Source organism: Episyrphus balteatus, chromosome 2 (genome assembly GCF_945859705.1).
Source record: "Episyrphus balteatus chromosome 2, idEpiBalt1.1, whole genome shotgun sequence".
Classification (NCBI taxonomy): domain Eukaryota; kingdom Metazoa; phylum Arthropoda; class Insecta; order Diptera; family Syrphidae; genus Episyrphus; species Episyrphus balteatus.
Window position 1 is genome coordinate 130,462,656 of NC_079135.1, and position 27,913 is coordinate 130,490,568.

Genomic DNA, 27,913 nt, shown 5'->3' on the forward strand with positions numbered 1-27,913 from the left:
TTTTGTTCGCCCGGAAACTTAAAAACTATCATATATCGTGAGTTTCAGCCGAAGGGAATTTAAAATTTTAATAATTTCTTGTTCGGCTCACAATAATGGAAGAGTGAAATTCAATTTTTCGGGTGGAATCTTGTTCACGTGAAATTCACGATTAATCCTAGTATGTAGATCGAGATAAATTTTAGCTCCCATACAAATTATCGAAAAATGTTAGCCGAGCTAAAAGTATCCCATTCAAATTATCGATAACTTGTATGGGAGTTTTAGCTTGGCTAAAATTTAGTTCGATCTGCGTACCAGGCCTTAAGGCTGATTAGTGCAACACAATTCACTTCATTTATTCCAAAATATTCTTCGATTCTTCCAAAGAATTCAAAATGAATAAAATATGAACAATATCATTTTCTGAACACTTCCTTAAAATTTTAAAACTAATTCCCTGAACTTGATCAAACTGACGACAGCTGTCAACTACAAATTTTGAAATAAAAAAACGCGGTACCGGCAAAATTGTTTGAAAAGAAATAAACAATTTTATTTGTTTTTGTTTAAATTTATTTATTGTTTAAAAAATATATATATTGTTATAATGTCTTTATGGGTAGATAAACACCGTCCCCGAGAGCTATCCAAATTGGATTATCACAAAGTAAATGCTATAGCTCACAAAATGCATGACCAAATCTAACTGAATTCTATTCTTCTCCTAGGATCAAGCTGAACATTTACGAAATCTCAGCCAACAAGGCGACTTTCCACATCTCATGTTCTATGGCCCATCGGGAGCTGGCAAAAAAACACGCATAATGTGCCTATTGCGTGAACTCTATGGAAATGGCGTCGAACGGCTCCGCAATGAAACTATGACCTTTACAACTCCATCAAATCGTAAAGTCGAAGTAATGACAGTCAGTAGCAACTATCATTTGGAGGTAAATCCTTCAGATGCTGGCATTTATGATCGTGTGGTGGTAATAGATTTGATTAAACAAGTTGCTCAAACTCATCAAATCGATCCACATGGGCAAAGGGAATTCAAGGTAATTGTTCTTTCAGAAGTTGACGAATTAACCAAAGATGCTCAACACGCTTTGCGTCGTACTATGGAAAAATACGTAGCAACTTGTCGAATTATTCTATCGGTTAATTCTACTTCCCGAGTGATTCCTGCAATTCGTAGTCGTTGTTTGGGAATTCGAGTCTCGGCTCCTTCACTAGATTCCATTGTTGGAATCTTACAGAGTACTTGTAAGAAAGAAGGACTCAATCTTCCAACAGAATTAGCTCAGCGTATAGCTGAGAAATCTGAGAGAAATCTCAGACGAGCGATTCTGATGTTGGAAGCAGCAAAAGTCCAACAGTATCCATTTTCGGCAAATCAGGAAATTGTCGATTTGGATTGGCAAGTTTTTCTCAAAGAAACAGCCAATCAAATTATTCTTGAACAAACTCCAGCTAAATTGGAAAAGATTCGTGATCGATTGTATGAGTTATTGGCTCAAGGAGTACCACCGGATATGATTTTCAAAGGATTGGTTGAGAATTTGGTTAAGAATTGTGATATGTCACTTAAAGCCAAGACATTGGAATTTGCAACTCTGTATGAACATCGTATGCAAAATGGTTCGAAACATATTTTCCATTTGGAAGCGTTTGTGGCGCATTTTATGAATATTTATAAACGATTTATTTCGGAATCTTTGATGATGGATGAATTTTAAGAGAGAAGAATTCAATAAAAAAACATTAAATAATTGTAAAAATTAATTGGCTTTTAATATTTATTCAAAATTTAATTTCCAAGACCTTGGAATTTGCAACGCTCTACTGGGGAGTATACGACCCCGAAATCTGGTCATGAGTGGAAAAAAATCGCATTTGACACGTTAATTTTTGCTTTCGCATTCCTCAATTTAATTAACCATGCTTACTAAAACCGTTTTCAAATAATGACTGTTGACCCCTAATCCCCAAGATCTAAGTCTAAATCTAGTCGATTTTATAAGCTCACGCCACGAAATCTTATTCAGCCCTATTGTGAGTTTCACATGGAATGTTTTCCGCCCGGAATTTAAAAAGCTATCATAAGTTTCACCCGAAGGGAATTTACATTTTCGCTAAACTAGTTTCTTTTTCGGCATCAAAATTTTAGTGAGAGAAGAGCTGTTGAATACCTGACAAATAACGTGAAAAAAAGTTGAAAATACAAGGAGATGTCCGAACGTGAAGATTTTCGCCCGGAACTCACAAAGTGAAATTCAATTTTTCCGGGTAGAATCTTGTTCACGTGATGCTCACGTGATTTTTTTTTTTTTTCTGATCATTAACACTGCAGTCTGTTATTTTGTTTGTGATTTGTGAAAAATTTCTAATGGATACCCAAGGTCAAGGTTCAAGTTAATACAGAAATTTCCATATTATTTTATCGAAAAATTATTCAAAATTGACATTTTTAATGGTGTTTTTTTACACCCCTATTACGATTGTCAACTATCAATTGTGCCCTTGATTATGAAAGTGGACTAAGTCACTTTTTGCATTGTTTAAAGAAAAAATTACATAATAATTTTCTTATAACGATTTAATTATATTTCTTTTATGAAATCACAAGAGGAGCAATAAAGAATTTTATTTACTGCAATTTCGCTTTCAAATAAACTTTACACCTGAAATAATAATTATTTTAAGGCTAGATTTGAGGCCATTTTTAGGAGTGACTTAGTCCACTTTCATAATCAAGGGCACAATTGATAGTTGATAAAAAATAAATTTCGATCTCTTATTATCTAATTTGCTAAAAAATTTGAAGACAAAGAATGATGCCAACCTTTATTATTTGAAATGTAATTGAAAAATTCCATTACCAGTTTTTCCCCAAACTAGATTTCAAAACACCAAATTTCATATTTATCAACAATCAATTGATAGTAGACAATCGTAATAGGTATTTGCGGTATTTTTTGTCAATTTGCTTTTTGTTGTAAAAAAAAATACTTATTTTCAAATTTCTGTTTTCTTTAACCTGAAATATTTAAAAATTTCATGTAAAAATTAGTAGCTAATATGAATCATATATATTATTACGGTTGTCGAACACCCTTTCCCGGGACTTACACCGAACAGATTTTAATAAATTATATCTTAAAAAAAGGCGAATTTCTGCCGCCAGAATCTGGCAAAATATAAATATATAAATGTTTATAATTTTTAAGAAATCTTAATTTGTTTAAAAAATAATATTCCAGCCAAAATGAATTTTAAAATGACTTTTTATCACTTTTCAATGAATCTGGAAATGTTTGACATGGCGTGTTCCTGTTCACATTAGGGGTGTTCGTATATCATTAGTTCGCATCATCAGGGGCGTTCATTAGGCGAGTAAATTCTCCGATTTGCTTAAAAATTCTGATGGTTAACATTTTAAGCATTATTATGTACAAACAAATTGTAGATAAGTTTGGACAAAAATATGAAACCTGTCAAATTTTAGAAGTGGGGATGAAATCCTCTCAGAGAAAGAAAAAATTGTGCAAAAGTACGCAAACTCTTTTAGGACAAAATTATCATTTATTAAAAAAAAAAAAGAAGGCATTAGCTTTTGAAAGATTTCAGACTTTTGTCCGAAGAAATTTTTGGGCAGAAATTTGCAAGAAGAGGGGCTCTCTTTTTTGTAAAAAAAAAAAAATACACAGTTTCAGTCTAATCAAACAGGAATTGGGTTAAAAAAGTTGAAAAAAGGAGAATTATTTCTGTTTTAGGCAGTACCTAAACAGCCCTGTTACATGTAACATTAGTTATACATTTTTATTTAATTTTTGGAACACAAATTGAAAATGCCAACTTTTGAGGTTCTGGGTAGTCAACCTCCGTAAAAAAAAGATCACTCAAAAGTTTTATTTTGTATTTAAGTGCCTTATATCATGATTTCACTAAAATCCAAATGAGATATTTTCGTAAACTATTTCATTTTGAATGTCAAATGGTTAATGGATCGAAAGATTAATTTGAAATTAAAGGCCCCAACCCATAGAATCCGTTCCACCCGTTGTGTCAATCAATCCGTTGAAATTGAAGGATTGGACAGAAAGGGGTGACCCAAAGAATACGTTGCATGACGGATTGCTTTTTGACAGCTCACTTTAAATTCCAAGGTGTGTTCGATATTTTCTCGATGAATGTGCACTAAGGAAGTTCTGATGCAAGAAATTGTTAACTATTATCGTTGTTCTTTTTTTTTAATAAAATAAAATACGCTACTAGACTTTATGTATGTTCTTGCTCTTCAGTTAAAAACAATTTTTAATAACAGATTATCATTTGTAGATATGACTTTGGCATAGTAAAATTGAACTCTACAACAGAATTTTAGTATTTAATTGATATAATTTATTAGATATATCATTAAATGTTACTTTTATTACATTTTCTTCACAAATAAACAACTAAAGTTCACAATTCATAAAATCAGAAAAGAAAAGAACACAGTTCTTAGTTCTGAAATTCCCCGGTGTGCACTCCGAAACAGAAAATCGAACTGATCTATTGTTGACAACCAATGTCAAAGGATACGACAGATGAAAAAGTAGAAAGTTGGGCTATTTCTTCCGTCGAATTCGTCAAATACAAATAATTGATTTATTTTATTCATTTATCACATAATACGATATTTTGATAGGAATAATTATATTCCACATAGTGTAGTTCCGATAACCAATGAAAGATACAAAATATTTTGCTTATTTTTTACTTTGGTGTACTTAGCGTAGTTCCTTCAACATCAAGTGCGGTCCTACCTTTATTTTAATTATTCTTTCAGATCATTGAACACTTCTACATAAGATGTTTCCAAAATGATTGGAAAGTGGAAGTGTTCATCGCTTTTGACAGGATCTTTGGAATAAGTTCAGTGGGGAACTTCCAACGATTGTCAGTATAAGAAAATAGTCAAAAGAAAACAGAAAAAAAGAAAAAAAAATTTACAGCCATAGCTGGGATGGTGAAGGTGAAGACATAAACAAACAAAAGGAGGCGCGAATTGTGATAGTTTTGTGAATTTAGTTCGTGTTTTCCAAAATAAATATGTAAAATTAATTATTTTTTTTTAATTAATCGGAAATAAAAACTTTAAATTTGAAAACAATCGCGAAATATAAAAGTTTTTGTGGTTAAATGATTTCGAACACACAGTGTTTGTTGTAATGTAAGTGTGTGTGACAATATGTTTTTTGTTTACATTTCCCCTGCCGAGATATGTCAAATTAGAAAAGGAAAAGACAAAGATAGTTTTTGGAATTTCCCTTTATGAAAAAAAAACACCGCCAGAAACAAAACAATAACAAACGTTTAATGGCGTTTTTAATTGGCAATCCGGAATTGTTCTTTGATTCAGAATCCCAATTGAACAGTTTTTTTTATTCTGAAGAATCTGAAGTTTAACATGTGCCACATATATGTGTAATCGCGCCAAACTTCATTTGTTTTTGTGCTGCAAACATTTTGTACTGCTAACATTTAAATCTATGAATGTGTGAGTGATTCTGCTTCTGATTCTGTTTTTAAAACCAGAAGAGAAATTCTGTTTTTTTCAGAATCAGAACTGTCAGTTTTGATTTTTGGTTTTTTTGTGAAATTTTTTGAATCCAAAATGGATGCCATGCTATGGTTTTTGTTTTTTTTTTTTGTGAAAAAATTTGTTTGCATCCATCATGGATGTAATGGCCTTCCACTGCGGAGTTAATATTAAAAAAACAAAAGCGACTTTTCTGACAGACAGCTGCCAAAGTTTATGTACAGTGGTGCCAAATATTTGCATGGATTTCAAAAATCAATATAGATAAACAAAAAAACACACCTATGGTTTTTTTTTCAAGATTTTTTGTAAGTACATATATGTATGAACATATTCCGTAGGAACATTTCATCTTCCATTTGCCAGGAAAAGTCTGGGAAGTGTACCTATGTATGTACATATATAGTATATACATACATAATGTACATAAGAAAAAAGCCGGAATATTTGAAGGCTCCAGGGGAAAAACAGCACAAGTCCATTCCAACTCATTTCGAGAAAAATGCATTTTTAAATTTTGTTCTCCATACAACTTAGTACTTAGCACACAATTTATTTATTTTTTCAGCAAGGCTTAAATTTGTTTTATAAAAGTAAGGATGCCATCAGATAGTGGTCAGTAAATACTACAAGACCTCATCATTCGTTTATTTTTGACAAAAAGTGGACATGTGCCGTTTTTCCCCTGGACCCTTCATTTGCTCTTTGCGTGCTATAGGGGCGTAAGTGTTGCACCCCTATTACGATTGTCAACTATCAATTCTTTGCCCCTGGGTAAAAAGGACTTACATAAATGATAGTTTACTAGAAAATCCGATTGAAGTTGAAAATCAATTGATAGTTGACAATCGTAATATGGGTGTTAGGTCCGTTTAGGTACTTCCTAGGCTAAAATATGATAAGTGGCTATTAAAAATGAAAAACTATGAAATCACGTAGGTAGATACGAATTTTAAAATTTCCACTTTTGAATAGCGATATAAAATTTAATGGAGTGTGAATTAAATGGGTCTAAGATAATTTTTGGAAAAGCCCAATAGAACAGCAAAGAAAAATCGTCAAAGGAAAAATTGTCGGATGTAAGAATCAGACAGAAACCTTACGTTCAACAATTTTTTTATTGACGATTTAAGGTGGTGAATGCATGATTCAACATCGGTTCAAGTTCTTCAAATTGACCAAGTTTGAGATATTAGTTGCAGCAACCTGTTTCAAATAGAGTTAATTATAAAATGTATGTACAACTTAGGGAACCTAGAATTGCTAAATTTAATGTGCCATATTCATAGCTGTTTAACTTAAACTGGGGCTAATCCAATGTATTTTAAATGGGATAAACAGGAGTTTTTTAGTAATTCTCGACTTTTTAAAAAAACACACTCTGCATTTACATTTGTACCTACCTAGCTATACTTTCTTTTTATTTAAGCATGCGAGAAGTCTCGCACGGGTAAGCTAGTAAAATAAAATTGAAAAAAAAAATACTTAATTAAAAATTTTTATTTAACCAAAAATTTTTTTTTCATTGTAACTTTTTAATGCATTATAAGTTATAAAACAATATTTTAGGCCAATTAGAATAAGAAAAACATTGAAAATATTTTGAGGTCGAATACTCCTCTGTGCGCTTTATGAAAATAGTTCCAAACATGTTTTCCATTTGGAAACGTTTGTGGCTGAATCTTTAATGATGGATGAATTCTAAGAGAAGATTTCAATAAAAAAAATATAAAATTCGAGTAACTGTAAAAATGAATTGACTTTTTATTTATTCAAAATTTAATATCTCTGCTTCTGACGATCTCGTTCCATTTGATAAGCCATTTGAATTTTATCATCCGATGTTCGCACTGCGGTATTGATATAAGTTTGTATAAGTTCATCAAGTTCGGTATGAGCTTGTTTGTATTCAACATCCAAGTCGGAATTCAATTTGAGTCCGTGCAAGAGAAGATCGAGGGATTGTAATGGTAGACACATCTCACGATTGGTTACTGCTATTGGTCGTTTGAAATCAAAGTATTCACTACCTGCTCCGAGCATTGCCCATGTTATTTCTTTTGCTAGTTCAGTTGCTTCTAGCAAACGACTGTGATTGACGAATAGACGAAGAAGTTCGGAAGAATTTGCAGCCTGGAATAAATAATAGATTAATAATATTAGTTAATTTTAAGAATTAGCAAATATTTAAGGTCATTATGTAAGTTAAGATACAGTGCCGCTCACTTGAATAGCACACCTTTTTTTTTAGTTATAAGTGCATATAATTCCTGTCTCTTAATACCAAAATGATAAATAAATACTTTTTGGTATGTCCCCTTATGCACTCTCTCTGTGATCGAAATCATTCATTTTCAATGACCCGTTAGTTAAATTTTGCAATTTTTTGCGGAACAACTCTGAAAAAAGTGCTCCTATTCTGGCTCACTTGAATAGCACATCCGCTTTTTTTTAGTTTTCGAGTGCAAATCAAAGAAGGTAGAAATGCAGAAATGTTCTCCGATGTCTTTTAGTAATTTAAAGCTGATTTCAGTTTAAGTGGGTCCCACGAAATAATTGGTAGAGAAAGAAAAAGCGAAAATCATGAGTGCCCCCGTCTATTCGCCAAAAAGGTAAAAAAAAGCAACAAACCCGAAAATTTCTTTTCAATTTTTTTTACGCAATGAGTCCAATTGTGAATAAAATATGAAAGGGTGAACAGTAAGTGCTGTTACTGCAGCTGACAGAAGAGCGATTCTACGACTCGCGTCAAATTCACATGACTCTTCCGCCAAAATAAAGGAAAAAGTGGTGTGAAAGCAAGTGCTTCCATATTGAAACCACTGATTTCGACGGCTAAACAGTTGAAGCCATTAAAGCTAAAGACAAAACCATCGATAAACACCTCCCGTAAAGTGCAACTCCTAAGTTTCTGTCGATCTTATGACATGAAATAAAGCATGTTTTCTCCGATAAGAAAAAAATTATTTTAGATGGCCCCGTTGGCTTTAACTATTATTGTCATGATATGCTAAAGAAGGGCCATGCATTGGATCATAAAAATAACAGTTTGAGCCAACGGGGCCATCTAAACTAATTTTTTTCTTATCGGAGAAAACATGCTTTATTTCATGTCATAAGATCGACAGTGTTCACCCTTTTATTATCGGCCCTAGCGAGGTATCCGTCGGAGCGGAAAATTCTCCGATTTCATACAAATCTTGCTTTGAGGTCTGCTTCCGACAGGTAACAACTTTCCAATTTGTATGAAATCGCACAAATTTCCGCTCCGACGATTTGATTACTAACTAAAGAACTAGCACCGGTATTAAGGCTAGCAGTTAATGAACTTGCGGAATACAATACCAAGAACTTATCCTTTTTTTTCAACCAGAAAAAGGATTTTAAGCAAATTTTTATAACTTTGGTAAGAAATCAGAATTGGTTACTGGGACTCATATCGTACTAATTTAGTTAATGTCTAAAGTGAGACCACAAACTTTGATTCAATAAATTCTTAATAGGGCTAATATTACAAGGATTAAGTAGAAGTCAACCTTCTGGACGGTCTCATTCCACAACGTTATTGAACTATTGTGCTTACGTATGTATTCTAAAAATTAACTCACCTTATAAGCCGAATACAACCACTGCGGAACAAAAGCATTCAAACTCAAAAGTTTATTTACAACACTCTTTCGGATCAATGTTGAGTCTTCTTCTTCATTATCTTCTACCAATTTTTGTAACAAAGACCATGCCATATCAGCTGCACTACTTCTATGTGGAAGATCTAAAACAAAATAACATCTTTAACAAATTCTTTAATTTGCATCATTATTTTTATTTTACCAGCTAAATCATTTTCCTGCAACCATGACCATGCATCATTTGGATTCTCATCTGCAGTTCGAACACAAGCTGCTGTCAAGCTATCAAATACCGGCAACACACTATGACCAAATCCTTTGGCTAATTTAAGAGCTGGAGTAAATAGTCCACTATTTGCTAGAATAACAATTAATTCTTGAGAACCTGCATGCAGGAATGCCCCAAGATCTTTACGATGTTCTGAGAGAACAATCAATGATTCGGTTTGAAGGAGTTCTTTGCGAATATCTTTGATTTCTAATACAACAACTTGTTCTTTGCCAATTGCCTTAAAGAAAGATTTTGAATTAAAAAAACAAACAAATTTAATCATCAGTTAAAATGGAATACCTCATCAGTTTCCATATTCTCGTTTGCGATAGAGTTACTGGCATACTCATCGCCTATAACTGGCTTTGCAATCCATCTGTATCGAGTATCAATAAGATGCAATGAATTTATACAAACAAGAAGACACGAACAACGTTTCTTCATTGCCTCTATGGAATCACTTTCCAAATGCAGCCGCATAGCCTGTTCGTACATTACCGAGGAAGCTTTTCGCATATTGCCATTGTTCACATGGAAAGCATACAAAAAGTCATAAATCTCATTATCATCGATGGCCAGCGATCTAGCTCTGGATTCTACAATATTTTCAAATTCATCATGTAATCCAACATATGGGAAATGCATGAGTAGATCCAAACGTTTCTTATTGAACAATGTCACCACCAATTGCCGAAGACAGTCTTTTCTTCTCGACAGCTCGGCATTGTAGATCAACGAATGATATGCTTCTTCGTAGTGCTCAAGTATGAGATGGTTGTTAAAGACAATCGATTGGAACATTGGCAATTGAGGATCATTTTTGTCAAGAATTCCAATCGCAACTTGTGCCATGGATATTATATGATCCAATGCATTGTGCTGTTCGAATAGTTGAATGACTTTAAGATAATAACGAGCGATTGCCTGGTTATGGGTTAATTCCTCATCGGTGCTTTTGAGAATTTTCTCCCTCATGAATTGTTCTGTAAGGACTCCTTTAGCGCTTTGAAGAAATAGATCATAGGCTTTGTGGGTTTCTCCATTGTCCAACAGTGATACTGCCAAGATAAATTGTCCTACAAGATAAAATGATTAATCGATTTGTCAATCGTCGTTAAGAAGATAAGACTTACTTGAACAAACATTCCATTCACACCAACTGTTCAAAAGACGGACATAGTCTTCAACAATAATGTGCTGACAAGTGCTGAATAGCCATTCTCCGAATGTAAAGTTAAAAGAAACTGCCCAGCTAAAAAAAGAAAGTTAATTTTAGAGATATGAAAGGTTCTTACATGGCTTCTTACATAAGCTGACTTATAATTCTGACAAGAGGAATCAAAGTTTGTTGCCATTGTGGACATTTCAAAGTCTTACATCCTTCCCCATACAGAGCCAAAGCTGTGTATAGACCTTTTGAGCTGAGGAAGATTCGTAATAATGGAGCTGAATGATTTTTGCCACCATTGAGAAAGATTTTAGGACTTCCATTGGTAAATTGCAACATATTCAAACGCTGAATACTACTATCCCTAAAAAATAATAAAATTAGAATAAATATCTATTTTAAATGATAAATTCATTTAAAATTTACAATGTTGAACATGCAGCAAGATTAACAGGTGTTTCACAAATCCAAACCATTACGTAGTAGGATTGAAGGAATATAACAGTATCGGGCATAAATTGAGAACGAATAGTTTCGAGAATATCTGGCGATAAGGAGCAAGTATCAATTAGAATTTGTTGCAAGATCAGTAAATTGCGACACAAGGCAAAGCTGAAAGTGGATACAAAAAATATAATTAATGTTATTTAATAAAATTACAAAATGTACAAAATGATAAAAGAAAATATAGAGCGATTGATATAAGAGGAATATAATTAATGAATAGATTTAGCATAGAAAATATAGAGCGATTGATATAAGAGGAATATAATTAATGAATAGATGTGTGGATCAGAATCAAAACCCATTATATCCACTTTTCAAAAAAAATTACTTAGGTATGAGGTTTTGTTCTTATTATTCAAATGCATACGTGGGCCAAATTTGAATCCCAAATTGTATTTTATGGCTAAGATATCAGACCACAAAATATGTAGAAAATAGCAAAATCCATACATTTTTTGATTTTCTAATTTTGTTTTTCTCGATTTACTCGAAATCTCTGAAAGTGGATAAAATGGGTTTTGATTCTAATCCACACAGATTTAGCAGAGGTGGAGTATGTCTATTGCTTTTAAAAGACCATTTTCAAGTTGGTGCATACACTTTCCAATAACCATTCGTACACGGCATTTTACAAATTGCAATACAAGAAATTAGGCGTTTACTTTCTTATGATGTAGAACTTCATGTCACAGTTAGTGCATGGACCATCGCGCCAGAGGTCTAATTTCAAAACCAGCTTCAAAGAGAGTAATTCGCTTTTCTTTTCTTGAAGTTTTTCACCGGCACAATTACATCTTCGCCGCGGGTTAGGTTGTGTTCTTCATTCTTTTCTCCATTAATCATTTTTGTCATCTACAAGTAGAATGTCGTGAGCATCGTGTTTAAACTATAAAAAGCGAATTTCGTGAGCATCCCTTTTTCTTTGAAGGGCAATTTTTTTGAAGAAAGCTGCACCCTTATTTATGTTCCCATATCGCAGTTCCTGGAATGCCAAGCTTGCATCAGTAGCCGGATCAGATATCTCTATTTTTAGGAGAGCATTTTGACCAAGCTTAGAAAGCGTTCTTTATAGATATCAATGCTTTGACTTAATCGCTCCACAACTATTTTCCGTGTCGCGTTTATAGTTTTCTTTAAAGGTCCTAACAGTTCTTTGCACAGATTTGGACATATTTTGTACCCTGCACTCTATGTTTATTATGCACAGATAATTTTTCATAACAGAGATAAATGCTTCCCCCTTCTCTTTTTCCAGGTTGTATCGCTTGATTCCCTCGATATGATCTCTTTGTTTGTTTGTCACCTTTGTTGCTATAAAAAATTCTGTTAGCAGAAGACGGTGTTGTTGATCGATTGCTTCTCCTAAATTTCTTTGCAATCTTTAATTAGCGGCTTCATGATCCTAGATACCAGAATGTAGTCGATCTGCTATAAGTGGTAAGGTGTGTGCTTTGTTTTAGAAACATGGTATTTAAGGATTCTTAGCTCCATATGGGGTTTTGGAAGCCTAGCCAAAATGCATGTTTTTCCATCTAATTTATCTTCACGTCCTAGAAATGTTTCGCCATTTTGTTTCTTGGACGCACTCGCCTTCTCTTCATCATCTCTTTCAATTCACAGCTTCGGCCATTCAAACTCTGAAACGTTCCAGCTCGCGACTCTAAATTTTCTTATAGCCTCGTTCATTACTTTGCTAGCCCCCGGAATTCGTAAATACTACTGAAAAATACTACTCACCTAATCAAAGACATTTGACGAACAGATTCGGATAAGACAGAAATTCCAATATGACTACCAAAGAGCCCACCGATAGACAAGAGGAAACGAGATGATTGTGTCAGACCTGTTCGATGAAAAATAATTAATAAATTTCTAGGATTATGGATTTCATTTCATTTTCATTAGGTACCTGAGTGAGTTTGCATGCTTTCAGGGCTTCCATTATCCATGCGTAGATTGTCCAACAGCATAGCCATTGGTGTTCGTAAATCGCTTATGGCTTGAATTTTCTGTCGAATAGTTACTATAAAGTTGTTGGGTAGAATCTACAAATTGAAAAAGAAGAAAAAGACAAAAATTTTATTTAAACCTTAAAACAGCCAATATATAAACTCACCTCTCTGTCCTGATCGCCAGCTAGAATTTCATCGACTAGTTTTCCCATAAGCACATTAGGCATTTCCAATTGATACAATTTCTTATCCAAATCCATTTTGACATCTTCAGGAAGCCACTGTTCAATTTGTGCCAACATAGCTACCAAATTAACTAGATCCTCTCCGACTTGTTCGTTGCCAGCAAAATGAACAGCAATAACATTATCCATTTCAACACTATCACCCGATACCATTAGATGTTCGAGTGTCTCACATGGTCGAAGCATTGAAAATGTATTCTTTTTGACAATACACAAAGCATCGATAGGATCAAGAATCAAAAGACCAATTGGCTGACAAGCTTTGATGTGATATTGTTCACAACAAGAATAGAAACGTTCCCATAGACGTGTCGAGATTTCTAAATACTCATCATCGCTTATATCAAAATCTTTGACTTCATTTTGAATTTCATCTTCGACAGCTTGACAAACTTGTTCTTTAAGAGCGATAATAGAGAGTTTGGAATCAAAACGAACACTCGATCGACGGAACATCTTCAAAAAACAAAATTTTATAAATAAACCATTTAAAACCAGTTAAAATTCTTACAAAAAGAGCCTTTGTGACGACTTGTCTTTCAAATTTTCGAAAAACATATGAGCAATAAGCTTCACGTGGATCCATTCCTTGTTCGACACCGACACAATAACGATCTGGTGGTGGTTCCATTGCTGCCGATACCCAATTGATGCCAGTACCACGTTGTAGACAGAAATTCGATATACTGAATTCACCTTCAGCATTACACCACAGGGCCCAGATTCTTGACTCAGATGCATCAAAGTCAGCCAAATCGGATTGAGGTGCAGAAATGATTTTCTTGCGGGTAAGATAGTATTGGGAGGCACCATCGGAATTTATCTCGATGCATACAAATTCGGATCCCATTGAATGGGAGAGGAATGCACACAATGTTGTATCGTTGATTTTGCGGAGGGCGTTTGTTTGAGCTAAAAAAATTAAAAACAAAAATGTGAATTGATAAAAAATGATACAAATGCAGAAAACAGAAAGCTATGAAAAAATAAACTTGACTCTAGACCCGATTATATAGTTGGCATTCTAATCAATATTCCCACAGGAAAGAACTTTATTTGCTGCTCATTCAGTGGTTTCGTTTTTTATAATCAGATTAGTTTTCAAAAATGTGTACACAGACACCTGAGGACATTTCGCATAGTTTTCAAAATTTAACGGAATATCGTGAGAGTATCAGCTGTCGTTGAAATTACATTTTGAACTTTGTTTTTTTTTTTTTTTTAAGGGGAATCTGTTGTAAAACACGTTTTTGACTCGAAACTGATTGATTATCGGAAAATCTTTTTGGCGAGCTTATTAGTAAACAGAGCCTTCATGAAACGACAATTGATTCTGGGAACAAGCATTGACTCTAAAAATTTACTTTTTGAGCTGAATTCTAGCTAACTAGAAGAAAAAACGTACATTTTAAGAAGAGTTTTAAAAGGTTTTGGCAAAAAGAAGCGTTATCCTGTGTTACCTCCAATCCTGTTCTGGAGAATGTACTCTGAAGAGCACGTTTTTAAATCGCACGTGCCCTATTTAGAGTTAAAAAACGGGTCTACTTATCTTAAAATAAAACAAACAATTCTACCGAACTTCCTTTTAATAAAAGAATTGAATTTGGGAACATATTGCTAATTAATTTAAAAATAACTTTCTCTTTCTCTTAGTTGTTAGAATTTTTAGGACTTTTTATATAGAAATTTAGTAAATGTAGTTATTGTAGGTAGGTATATAAAAAAATAAAAATAAACACATAAAAATCGTTTTTTCAAAAGAATAAATCAAATTGGCCTCCAAAACAATTATGCAATTTGATTTGTTTTATTTAGATGCATTTTTAGAAAAACAAAAATTCAAAATCGTTAGCCATTTTTTAAAAAAATAATTTTTTGGAAAAATTGTTTGTTTTGAAAAATTGGTATGTCATTTTGTAGAAATTACTTAATCAACATCTAAGACCAACATTTAAAAAAAATTCAATGTCCGGTTTTCGAAAATTTGATTTTGAAAAAAAAAAATCAACTCTTTTTTCTAAATCCAAAAATTAATTTGTTTTAAATTATATTTTTGGCTCATAATAAAATTATATTTTTACAAAAAGTTTCCTTGAAATTGAATAAGTAGTTTCGGAGAAAATCAGATTAAAAAAAATGTTCTACGGCAGGTACCGTTAATAATGATTTTCAAAAAAAGTTTTTTGCATTAACAGATACACCTTATCTTAAAACTTACAATTGAATTTTTTAACAAAATCGTTGGAGCCGTTTTTGAGAAATTTGAATTTTACTAAAATCGGTATATGACAAGTACCGTTATTTTTGGTGCAAAAAAATTAATTCCAAAAATCCCTCTGGAGAGTCGCCAAAGAACGCTACATACCAAGTTTGACATTAATCGGTCCATCCGTTGAGGCTGTAGCTTCGTATACAGACAGACAGACGGACTTCCGGGACCCAATTTTATGGCGTAATATCATGTCTGATTGTTATCTCAACTTTTTTTCTTTGTACGAATGCATAACTTGATTATAGTATCTATATCGCAAGTAAAAAATACGTATTAAAAAAAACGTATTACGAGTATGTACGAGCGATTTGCTTTCGTTTCGCTATTTTGTTTGGAAGGAACTGTAAAATTTTTGGATATTTTGGAATTCTAATGGAAAATTGAAAATAAAAATATCAGAATTTGTTATTTCTGGTGCAATTTAGATTCTTTTTTTTAAATGGGTTTGCGTGTAGTTGAAAGTTGACAGCATTTCTACTGAAATTTGAACGGTGTCTTAGAGGTTCGGTCTTAAAAACGAAGTTAAGTATTGTTTTAACTTTGTAGATTTTCTCTAGCTTTTTCCGTCTTTTCGAATGAGAATTTAAATAATAGGAGATCACGCTGGACCAAGACTGCTTCTTTCTTTTACGAAATTTTTTATTGTATTTTTCAAGACTTTCTATTTTCTCTGAGTCTTCTTTTGGCTCTCCACAGAATCCGTAGGGCCGGCTTATATCTATTTGTTATACTCATTCCATATTTTTGTATACTCTCAGTATACGGTGTATGGATTTTAGTCGCCTCTTACTGAAATGAATTTCAGAGTCTGGAGAGCAATTTCAAATGCTAGTGAACATCGCTCGCATATCCTTAAAGATGGTAAAAATAAAATCAAGGAATATTAATTTAACTTACGTCCTTGCATTCTCGATTCAGCTCCTTCCCGAATGCAACTAATCGAACACACATTCTGCAATGAAGTTGTCGACCACATTCTAAGTTGATCATCTCGATAAAGAGCAACAAGAAAGATGTGTCCATTGATGTGAGTAAAAACCAAAGAATTGGCATACTCTGCATCGGAAGAGTTTGATTTGCCACTAAAATATATAAACAAAAAAACAAAGTATCCATTATTAAATTATTCCGGAATAGGGTTGCGGTCAAAATCCCGAAAACCCAAAGGCCCGAAAATTAATATTAATATCTCTTTGAAAATGATTTCAAGTTCTTAATGTGCTTTCAGCAGTGTTGTGTAGTGATTGAGTTAAGTGGAAAAAATTTATTGAACTAAAATCAATACAATTGTAAATTTTTATATTTATGTTTAAATTGTTAATAAATTGTTTTTTTTTATTTTATGTTTCAATTAAATTTTTAGTGAACAGTCAATTTTGAATAGTTTTTTTTTTTAATTTTTCTGTTTTGTTTTCGAGATTTTGGCCTTTCTGAATTGGGATTTTCGGGATTCTGGGTTTTATGGATTTCTGGATTTTCGGGATTCTAGGTTTTCGGGATTTTGGATTTCCGGGGTTCTGTATTTCCGGGATTCTGGGTTTTCGAGATTTTGGATTTTCAGGATTCTGGGTTTTCGGTACATTGGATTTTCGGGATTCTGGGTTTTCGGGAGTTTGTATTTTCGGGGTTTTGGATTTCCGGAATTCTGGGTTTTCGGGATTTTGGACTTTCGGGATTCTGGGTTTTCGGGATTTTGGATTTTCGGGATTCTGGGTTTTCGTGATTTTGGATTTTCGGGATTTTGGGTTTTCGGGACTTTGGTTTTTTTGGGATTCTGGGTTTTCGGGATTTTGAATTTTCGGGGTTTTTGGTTTTCGGGATTTTTTGGATTCTGGGCTTTCGGGATTCTGGATTTTCGGTAGTTTACTTACATCAGAGCTCCTTTTAAATTTGAAAATAATCTTGGCATAATATAGTGCTCCTTGAGAATATGAACTAATGTCTGTCCTGAGTGACAATTCATCAGATACAAAGTGAGTTGATTTTGGTATGCCAAAGCGAAGTAAGCCTCCTCGCCATTTGGAGAAAGAAAACTTGCTGCTGCATGTGGAACTGGATTTGCTAAATAAAATAATCATTTAATTATACTCTGTAAGTTTGAACTACATAGAAACACAAAGTGAAAAAATTACAAAAAAGATTCTAATTTTTCAAATAATTTATATTTTTAAATGTCACATCAATAAATTATTTTGTACTCTTGTTTGCTTGTGTTTACAAAATAAAAAATATGTTAATTACTTCTGAAGTGACCTACCAAAGATTGTAGGTATGAATGAGTATCTACATCATTTTATGTCCCTTGAAATTGTTCATAATTTCAATTTATCGTCAAAAATCCGTTTTTTAATGTTTATAGACTACAACAATTTTTTAAGTCATTCTTCGGTCAATTTGGGATGTTTTTACAGTTTTAAAGTCTGAAGTACATCAAATGTACTGTCCTTTTTAAAAATATTTTCTTCTTATATCCAGCCAAACATCAATTTGGGTGTAGATTTTTTGGATTGAATTTCAAAGTCTAGCATTTCTTTCGCGTTTTTTTTTTTTTTTTTAATTCGGAGACCGTTTTAAGCTACAATATTAAATTGAATCAAATTCGTTTTTATTTATTAAAATCGGTTAGAAATAATTGTGGAACCTATGATTTTTTTACTCGAGGAAGAAATTTCAATTTATTGGGACAATCGAAGAAATGAAAAAAATAATTTCTCTACTGATACTAATGGTAGAAAATTTGTTAAGGCTTGGCCACACCGAAGGGTACATGTGGTAGCGGTACGGGTAATTGTATGAACAAATTTCCACAGCTGAATTTTGTTGTTCCAGTTTGGAATTTTTTTCATACAATTACCCGTACCGCTACCGCATGTACCCTTCGGTGTGGCCAAGCCTTTATGGTCTTAATTTTTAGAAAAAAATATTATTCTTCGTAACTACGTTTGCAAAATTTTGATATCTTTTTTGGTTGCTCAGATATAAATTTTTAAATACTGTTCATAAACATTACGCACTCGTTTGCAAAATTAACCATGTACGAGTTCTTCTAGCTGTGGCAAATAAAACTGACAGAAATTTTACTCTCGCAACGTTCTCGTCTCGTCGTCTTGCAATATTGTGAATCAGACTTAAATTTTCACTTCTTGTTAAACTGCGAATTAGATTGTTCGTGCTTTCTACAACTGAGTAGCTACTCACTATATCTGGAATTGGCTTTAATTCAATGTGAGAAGTCGACATGAAAACATTAAAAAAAAGGTTTTTTGACGGACTTCAAATTTTGAGGGTCTATGAAAAATTTCAAGGGCCACAATATGATGTACTCATTCATACCCACAACCTCTGGTAGGTGTCACTTCAAAAGTAACTGACATGTTTTTTTTTTCAATACAGTGTTATTAGGTGCTATAAAGAAATAAAGGAGGCACTTACTTGATGATGTATTTTGTCCAATAACATAAAACGTAGAAGGATCACGAGCTGCATTTGTGCTAGCATCACGAAATATCGAAAATGATTGTGTATCGGATATTTCATGTTTTCCAGCCAAAACATTCGGATGGGAGAACTTGATGCGATGCAAACTACAAACAGTTGTAACAAGAATAACAATTGAGTCTTCCAACTCGGTAATGGTCAATGAAAGTACTGGCGAATCGGTGAATTTGTAGCGAACGTTGCTTTGGTAGAGATTAAAATCTAAACTAACTTCGGATAATTCTAAAATGTCCTGGTATGTTCGCCTAAGAGTAAAATAGAGCTGTTTTAAGAGGTATAACAATTTCGTAAGTAAATTAAGATCTTACCAGTAAATAAAACGATTGCGAATGTGATTATTTGTTGCATTTTTGTAGCAAAAGCCTCCGGCTTTTTCGGCGACTTTGATATCTTGTAGAGTGCTTTGTGTTGCTCCTAGATTCATACATTTTATTTAACAAAACGAAATCATTTCGATGAAAGGAAATTACCTGTATTCAATGTGATTTCATTCCAATCTTCTTCGGCTGATAAATCAGGAATAACTTCACGATAGCTGAGTGTAAAATTTTCCATTATACTTCTGGTTACTCAGTTCAAATGATTTAATTAATTGATTATACGAAAAATCTTAAATATTTAAACAAATTTAATGAAATAATTTAGCGAAAGAAGCAGCGTTTGATTTTTTGTGTTATCGCCGCCAAAACAAAAAATTAACCTCACTTTTTTTGATAGATGTCTGTTAATCAGGGATGTTATACAGTTTGATTTTTATAAGAGTTGCCAATTTAAAAGTTGAGGAAGTACTTTTGTACTTCTGGAGTAGGTAGGTATTGAATTTAGATTTTCACTGCCTAAAGGCTTATACTACGTTTCCACCTACGCTAAATCCGAGATTTAGCTAAGTAGATTAAGAATAAATCTCGAGATTTATTCTAAATCTACTTCCCTTAATCACGGATTTGGGTTCACCTACCCTAAATCCATGATTTTCAACCACTTTCAGTCCTATATTTAAAATAAATCTCGAGTTTTTTGCTAAATCTACTTAGCTAAATCTCGGATTTAGCGTAGGTGGAAACATAGTATTAACTACATACACCACTTTTTGAAAAAGTACAAAAGTGAAAATATTTTTTTTCTGGCTAGCGCAATTGTTCTGTGAAAAAGAGTATATAAATTGTTTATTAGACCAAAAAATAAGTTTTCTGCATCATTTGTTTTAATTTTTCAGACCGAAAAACTATACAAAAATGCGTTTGAAAATTTTCACTTTTGTACTTTTTCACTTTTTGAGCCAATGTAGTTAAGCCTTAAGGCTTAACTACATACACCACTTTTTGGAAAAGTACAAAAGTGAAAATATTTTTTTTCTGGTTAGCGCAATTTTTTTGAGTAAAAGAGTATACAAATTATTTTTAAGACCAAAAAGTAAGCTTTCTGCATCATTTGTTTTAATTTTCCAGCCCGAAAAACTATTAAAAAATGCGTTTGAAAATTTTCACTTTTTGAGCCAATGTAGTTAAGCCTTGAATACGCAGCTGAAGCGAAACAAAACTATCCATACAAATAGTAAAATGAAATCTTGAACGAAAAATTTCGTTTTGCTATTCGATTTTCAGTACGCAGCTCTAGGGAAAAATTGGAGAGTTTTCACTAGTTTGTAACTTTTATTTTTCTGGACATTTTTCTTGTGTTTTATTTGTATTTATGCCTTAACTACTAAATGTTTTTCATACAATTACCCGTACCGCTACCACATGTACACTCCGTTGTGGCCAAGCCTTCACCCGTACGACTACCGCATACCTTTCCGGTGTGGCCAGACCATTAAGACTTGTTTTTTGCCGTAAAATCTCCTCCACGTTTCATTTCATTACAGCCTGTTTTCACTAGAGCCCAAATGAAATAATTCAAAAATTAGGTCAGTTTAAATTTCAAATTAAGTTTTTTTCTGTACGATTTGACATTATTTGAAATAACATAATTTGCGAAATTATCTCATATGGACTCTAGTGAAACCGAGGTTTTAAATTCAGTACAAAATGTTTCCATCATCCTGGAACACTTTCTTGTATAACACTTTTTATTTTCTCCTCTAAAACATCCCTGCCTTTTTGCTTCCTGTCACTGCTACGTCAAAATGACAAAGTGCAAAATAATAAATTTTATGTAAAAATTTATTAAAAAGAGAAATAGTTGACCCATTTCATTCCTATTTTATACAATTTAACTTTTTATCTCAACTATAATTTAAACCTTTTATTTAAAAGGGTATAAAATTATCTTTTATCGGAATAAATAATATAAAAGTGTTGTTGAACAAAAAACAAAATTGATCTAAATAACAAACAATACGAACAAAAAATCATGTCAGAACGATCAAAAGGTGACACGTCGTCCTCCTCATCATTATTGTCAACCGCCACCGCAGCGGGACGAGTTGTAAAAAATCCATTACTGAGTGCCTCTGTAACTGGATTGACATTTGATGATTTCCAAAATAAACCACTTCTTTTGCCAGCCGCTCCACCAATTAAACATCCAACACCGCCGCCACCGGTTGTTAGTCGAGGTAAGTCTTCTTCTAAACTAAAAAGATCTTTATCTCTTCAAGAAGGTCTCTCAGGCACTTGTTGATATCTATATTTATTACTAAGGGGGGATTCTTATCGCATTAATCTAGAATCTAATAAGCAAGTTCACTTGATCTTGGGAAACTTATAATAGATTTATATTAAGAATCGTAGGCTTACAACAGGGAACTTGAACTTGATACATTTTCAACCAACCAAAGATTTTTTATGTTTTCTAAACAAAATGCTCCACCTTAGACGAGGTCTTCCTCTACCATGGCGGCCCTTTGAATTGTAGTCAAAGAAAATCAATTCATAAGTTCTTACTATGTATAAGAAAAGTAATTCTGCAAAGTATGCTACAGTCTTATATTAGGTCTGTTTAATGAATCTGATCCGCACAGAAAAGATCCGAAAAGTACAGGTTTGTGTGTTTCATGAAGAAAAACCTTGCCCTAAACTGTTCTACAAACTGTCATTTTGTGTTCCATGAAGTTTTCCAGCACAGATTAGTTCAAGTTTTTCTGCTCCTACTTTTGAGGTAGAGCAAACGAGTGAGAAGTGTCAAACAGCAACTGATTTGTTTTATTCTTACAAAAATATATTTAAATAAATTCAAAATAATGAAAATTTGTTTAGAATCTTCTTAATATGAAGAAAAATTCAAAATGTGAACAAATATTCTGATTAATTATAATTTATTTGAATGAAAAGTCATAACAAAAAAAATAATTTTAATTTTAAGTTTCAAAACTGATAGGCAAAAGTCAACCCTATAAAATAGGAAGGTGTACTTTTCTGATCTTTTTTGTTCTGACAGTTTTCAAGAATTTGTGCTGTTCTGATCTTTTCTGTTCCAGTTTTTCTTCATTAAACAGACCTATTAAGTGTGGCTTTTGTTATTTGGCAGCTAATTTTAAGCAACTTTCACACAAGAGCAAATGCGACTTTGTCGTGTATTTTATTTCAAACAATTTCCCTAAACATCCAAAAAGTCCTTACGAAGTCCTGCTATATAACCATCTTTTAAGTGAAGATATTTTATGTTATATGATTTTTTACTTCGATTTTGTTAGATGTCAATTTTGTTTTATAGTATCAAAGGGATTAACGATTTTGCAATTTCATTTTTTAAAAATTGAATTCATAGTGCCTAAACTAAGGAGCGAAGGAAATGTTTTTAAATGGAACTTACATTTGGAAAGTAATACCTTTCGAATATTAGCTATCTTACATGTTTTGGGTTTATAAGTTTTTGTAAAATTTGATGTTTTCATTTATCCACGGCTTTTTTTTGAAAAACGAAGAAAATGGGGTAAATGAAAATAAGAATCTCAGCACATATATACAAAAATTAGAATAACATTTTTGGTGAAAAAGTGCTCGTTACAACAACTTAAACATTTGGAGCTTTCCATTGTAACGTATATGAAATTTTTGTATGTTTTTTACTTGCTCTATAGGGCAAGTATTGGTTTCGTGTCAAAAAAAAATTTCGAGGTTTTAATCAAAACTAACATTACGATGATGGAGAAGTCCAAAAAAGTGGGTTTCGTCATGACGTCCGTCGGTCTGTGCGTCTGTGCGTCGGTGCGTCCATCTGTACAAGTAGCTACAGCCTAAACGGGTAGACGGATTTTCTTGAAATTTGGTATGGATGTTTTTTTCGTAATTTCCAAGGTTGGTTTTTTTTTGTTTTTTAATATCTCGCTTAGAACGTATACCTCCCATACAAAATTTTCGAGTTATTGCAATTTTCTCGAAAACGGCTCTAACGATTTTGATTAAATTTTACACACGTAATGTTGCATATAATTCTAACATAACTGCGCTTTTTGTTTTTCTCAAAAAATACGGATAGTGGAAATATGGTGTTTACATTTTTTTAAATCGTAGATGTCGGCTCTTCCCGTACATCATTATGGAGTTATTGAAATTTTCTCCAAAATGGCTCTAATGATTTTGATAAAATTTTGCATACATAATATTCGAAGTAATTGCAGTAAAACTGCATTTTTAGTTTTTCTCAAAAAAGTCAAGTCAAATAAAAAATTTTTTTATTTAACTAACATTTGGCCTCCATGCCGGCTCTTCCCCTACATCAACCAAATTTCTTAAAAATGTATATAGAGGCAGCTCTTATAATCTACAAGTAAGCTTTCATAAAAGTGCTTTGAACTGCAAGAGCAAGTACGTGCGGCCCCAGTCGTGCATTTTATTAGTGGTTGAAATAGATTTTAAGATTTTAGTGGTTGAAATAGATTTTAGCTCGATTAATTATAACACTTAGAAATAATTTAAGATTATCCCTTCTATCTAATGAAGCGTCCAAAAGTTTCAGTTTAACAAATATAGTTACCATAAATTAGATACATGTTGCGTAGCGTAAACGACATTAAGTCAACCACGTTTAAGCGTTTATTTTTACTTAAAACTTGATGAAAAGTTTGGCTGGGTGAATGTAGATTTAGGAGTTAAGTTCGCAAACACTCCTGACAAAGACTTATCTGCCTCTAAAGAAGTTTTTCATTGCAATAAATCCCTTCTATTACTCTTTATCCTTCGATGCAAAAACTAAGGAAACGTATAGCTGGCCAAAGATCCGATATAAATGGCGGACACTCGCAAAAGACGGCTTTAGCTTTGCATTGTATTGATGAGGGAAATATGTAGACCAGAGAAGTTCTTAACATTGAATTCTTAAGATTAAAAGACAAAATATTCTGTAAGTATACAAAATTAGATTTTTAGCATTTTTCTAAATAATTAGCCCTGAAGAAGACTGTAAACACAGTCGAAACGTCGTAGTAAAAGATTGTCAAAAGATTAAACAAGACCTCAAGCATACTTAGGATTGAATTTAAATTCTATAAAAAAAGGTCACGAAGATAGGAATAATTTCTAATTTTAAAAAGTTACCATTTTTCATGGAATGCCCCATAAGCTGTCTAAGATATTTTAATATTAAAATTTTATTTTCCAAAAATCGTCGTCTCCGTGTACTTTTTCAAAATTTTCGAAATTTCAACGCAACAAGAATAGCAATTTAGTGTATTGTTTCATACAAATTCATTATTTGGAATTTTAAAAATCTTCACCGAGACTAACTTGTGATGCCTGATTTACAATATTGCGAGACGACGAGATGTTTTTTCTGAACGTTTTCGATTTTCAAAAAAATCGTTTTAAAATCATTTGGCAATTGACAATACTGCAATTTTTTAAGAATTTATATTAAAAAAAAAAAAAAAACAAAATTAAAAAGAAAAACAATAGTAATTTTGAAACCAGGCGGTTGAGTTTGTCACCAAGGCTAACTCGAATTTTAAAATTAAGAAGTCTTTTATCCATATAAGCTTCTTATCATAAACGGGTTTCATATGAAACGACAATGTTAACTGTTTATTCAATTTATAATATGTACATATTAGGTATTTCTAAAATCACCAAAAGCATTTAGAACGGCTTTAACTAATTGCTCAAATGGATCTTCAAATTTCTTTCTTAAATTCCTTCGCCACTGATATTCAACAATCCAATCAGCAAAACTCTGACTGTTGCTATCCTTCCTGTTGTTATTATCCTTGTAGAAAGCTCCCTTGACCGCAGCCCACTGCGACTGAATTCTTGGAGTATGGCTTCTCCTTCCATCTTCCACATCAGACTGATTATTGGGGTCGCAATGCTTGACTTTTTTATGAACAAATCCATGCTCACTTAGGCAATCATATATCTCCGAATAATCCGTCTCAATAGTGGAACCCAAATGAACATGTTTTTGAATAAAAGGAATAAGAACCTTTTAAATAAATTAAAAGAAATATATATTTACTTAATTTTATGAAACAACTTACATCAGCATTTTGTATCGTTTCTGTGCACACCTTGAGCTTGAAATCCTCTGATCCTTCCTCAATAATTCCAAGAACCCAATTATCAACTACTCGATTAATTTTACTACGAGTATACGATCGACATCCAAATTTGCTTATATCAATTTGAACAATTCGTCCAGGACCGCCAACTTTATCAACTTCCTCATCATTATACAAGAAATGGTCAATGACCATTTCGCGAAAATAACCATACCATTCGGCGATGGTTTTGGTTGACAAACATTGTGTCGATGTGAAATCTTCGAGTTGTACCACTTCGTAGGAGTACTTTCTTCCAAAACAATACATTAGAAAGGATTACAATATAAGTCTAGCGAAAAAACTGTTGGGTTGTAAGAATTCAAAGGCTTTCTGGGATAATGTTCGTGAGCTAGGAGGACGTTCTCGAAATTCGGTGAATACTCTCGCAGCTGAGACACTTGCAGCACATTTTAAAACTCTTTTGTCGGCTGACGAGAGTCTCCATACCTTCGCTTATGCTCTTCCCAACTTTATTGTTAATGAACTTGATAGCCCAATCTCATATTGTGAACTGGAATCAACTCTACAAAAAATGAAAAATAACAAAGCACCCGGTATTGATGGAATTCCAGTTGAATTTTATAAAAATAGTACTGAACAATTCAAAAACTATCTTGTACTGTACTTCAACAGATTGTATGATGAATCCCATATCCCAACCAATCTAAATAAGGCAATTATCTTTGCTATTTACAAAAGTGGAGATGCAAATCAACCATCGAACTATAGAGGTATTTCTATTCTAAGCTCGTTGAGGAAGATCTTCACCTCAATTCTTTACGAAAGGCTCATCAAATGGATCGAGAACAAAAACCTTCTCAGTATTTTTCAAGCCGGCTTTCGTTCGGGGTACTCAACGCTAGACCATATTTTTGCATTAACAAGTATTGCCAAGAAATCGATTGATAAAAAGAAAAAATTGTTCGCTTGTTTCGTCGACTTCAAAGCTGCATTTGATAAGGTGAATAGACAGGCATTATTGTACAAACTTTCAATGCTTGGAATCTCTCGGAAGTTCTTGCAGTTGTACTTTAATTTTCTTATTTCATCGAGTGCTGCTGTATGGGATGGATCGGATCTGTCAGATTGGTTTGAAACGACAACAGGTGTTCCACAAGGCTGTATTTTAAGCCCAATCCTCTTCGCCTTATTTATTGATGATATTTCGGATGTTCTTCCTGGAGGAGTATCTTTTGCTGATATTCATGTGAAAGTCTTACTCTATGCTGACGACTTAGTATTGCTAGCTGACAACCCTTTCACTCTTCAGCTGCAAATCAACAGATTAAATACATTCTGCGAGAAATGGGGGTTAGTTGTCAATACCAGCAAAACAAAAGTGATGGTTTTTGAAGCTCGTCAAACAAGAAGGCTTAGGGAAGAGAACTGGTTTCTGAATAATGTCGCTATTGAAGTTGTGCAGGAATTTAAGTATTTGGGAGTCTTGTTCACGCATAACCTTAACTTCTCTAAGCATGTGAAACATAAAAGTAATGAGGCTAAATTGGCTCTGAGCTTAATGTGGCCCAAGTTCTTTGCGAATCAAGAAATCGATCTGGTGTCGAAGTATCGTGTTTTTCACGCGACAGTGAATACATGCATGTGCTATGGTGTCCAGGTCTTCGGATATGTTTATATGGAGAACTTTGAAGCATTACAAAGACATTTTTTCAAGCGCTTATTTAGATTACCAAATTCAACGCCAAACTATGCCATTCATGTAGAATCTGGTTTATCGCCACTTTACATCCTGAATCTAAAATCAAACTCCGATTATTTGATAAGAGTGATGAAAAGAAGCGGAAGAAGTCTTCACAAATCAATGATGGTAAGATTGTTGCAAACGAGGGCCTCTCCATTTAAGGAGTGGAATGAATTAGCCATAGCCCATGAGACTAATCTTTCCATCAATGAAACAAATGTCGATGAATGGCCGGGGATTTTTGCTAATGTCATTGCAAAAATTGATGAAAAAACTTACATACAACATCTTTCTAGAGCAACAGAAACAACTTCTAGAAACATATATAAGAACCTTGATCACCAGATGCCCTCAGAAGTAAACTATTTTTCGAAAGAATTTTCGGTTGAAGCTATAAGTTACGTATTCAGAGCACGAGTCGAACTGTTAAACTTAAACTTTATGCCCCATCGAGATGACTTGCCACAACTTTGCAATCTCTGCAATAGAAGAGAGAATGAAGACATAATCCATTTTATTGCAACCTGTCCAATGTTGCAGGAAATTCGACGATTGTATTTCGACGTAAGTTATGTCGATGTAAATCGACTATACGAAATTCTTAACGGAGCTCTAGGATGGTCTT

General features: G+C 33.1%; 4 protein-coding genes across 8 annotated transcripts in view; 2 read left to right on the plus strand and 2 right to left on the minus strand.

The window, feature by feature from the left end:
• The first annotated feature begins 467 nt into the window (after positions 1–467).
• Positions 468–1,767, plus strand: LOC129909231 (replication factor C subunit 3). The gene is made up of 2 exons (XM_055986281.1): positions 468–649; positions 711–1,767. Exons 1-2 carry the CDS (start codon positions 590–592, stop codon positions 1,719–1,721), a joined length of 1,071 nt encoding a protein of 356 aa, XP_055842256.1. The 5' UTR covers positions 468–589; the 3' UTR covers positions 1,722–1,767.
• A 5,536-nt stretch (positions 1,768–7,303) lies between these two features.
• On the minus strand, positions 7,304–19,799 carry LOC129909223 (nuclear pore complex protein Nup160 homolog). Its single transcript, XM_055986264.1, has 16 exons — positions 19,582–19,799; positions 19,420–19,525; positions 19,046–19,356; positions 17,485–17,674; positions 16,511–16,695; positions 13,853–14,253; positions 13,261–13,797; positions 13,054–13,189; positions 12,882–12,987; positions 11,064–11,249; positions 10,777–11,001; positions 10,603–10,721; positions 9,770–10,545; positions 9,401–9,707; positions 9,178–9,341; positions 7,304–7,702 (listed from the first exon to the last, which is right to left on the minus strand). Exons 1-16 carry the CDS (start codon positions 19,664–19,666, stop codon positions 7,349–7,351), a joined length of 4,188 nt encoding a protein of 1,395 aa, XP_055842239.1. The 5' UTR covers positions 19,667–19,799; the 3' UTR covers positions 7,304–7,348.
• Positions 19,800–21,243: 1,444 nt separating this feature from the next.
• Positions 21,244–27,913, plus strand: part of LOC129909222 (nascent polypeptide-associated complex subunit alpha, muscle-specific form) — an 84,742-nt gene continuing 78,072 nt past the window's right edge. For all 4 annotated transcript variants that reach the window (XM_055986259.1, XM_055986260.1, XM_055986261.1 and 1 more), the window contains exon 1: positions 21,244–21,668. In XM_055986259.1, the coding sequence (XP_055842234.1) occupies positions 21,464–21,668 (205 nt within the window). In that variant the 5' untranslated portion in view covers positions 21,244–21,463. The remainder of the gene's footprint in view (positions 21,669–27,913) is intronic.
• Positions 25,022–25,854, minus strand: LOC129909236 (uncharacterized). 2 transcript variants are annotated; one of them, XM_055986287.1, is made up of 2 exons: positions 25,524–25,854; positions 25,022–25,417 (listed from the first exon to the last, which is right to left on the minus strand). In XM_055986287.1, exons 1-2 carry the CDS (start codon positions 25,851–25,853, stop codon positions 25,097–25,099), a joined length of 651 nt encoding a protein of 216 aa, XP_055842262.1. In that variant the 5' UTR covers position 25,854; the 3' UTR covers positions 25,022–25,096. The 2 variants fall into 2 exon arrangements, with proteins under 2 accessions (XP_055842262.1, XP_055842261.1); XM_055986286.1 differs by having other exon boundaries at positions 25,022–25,468.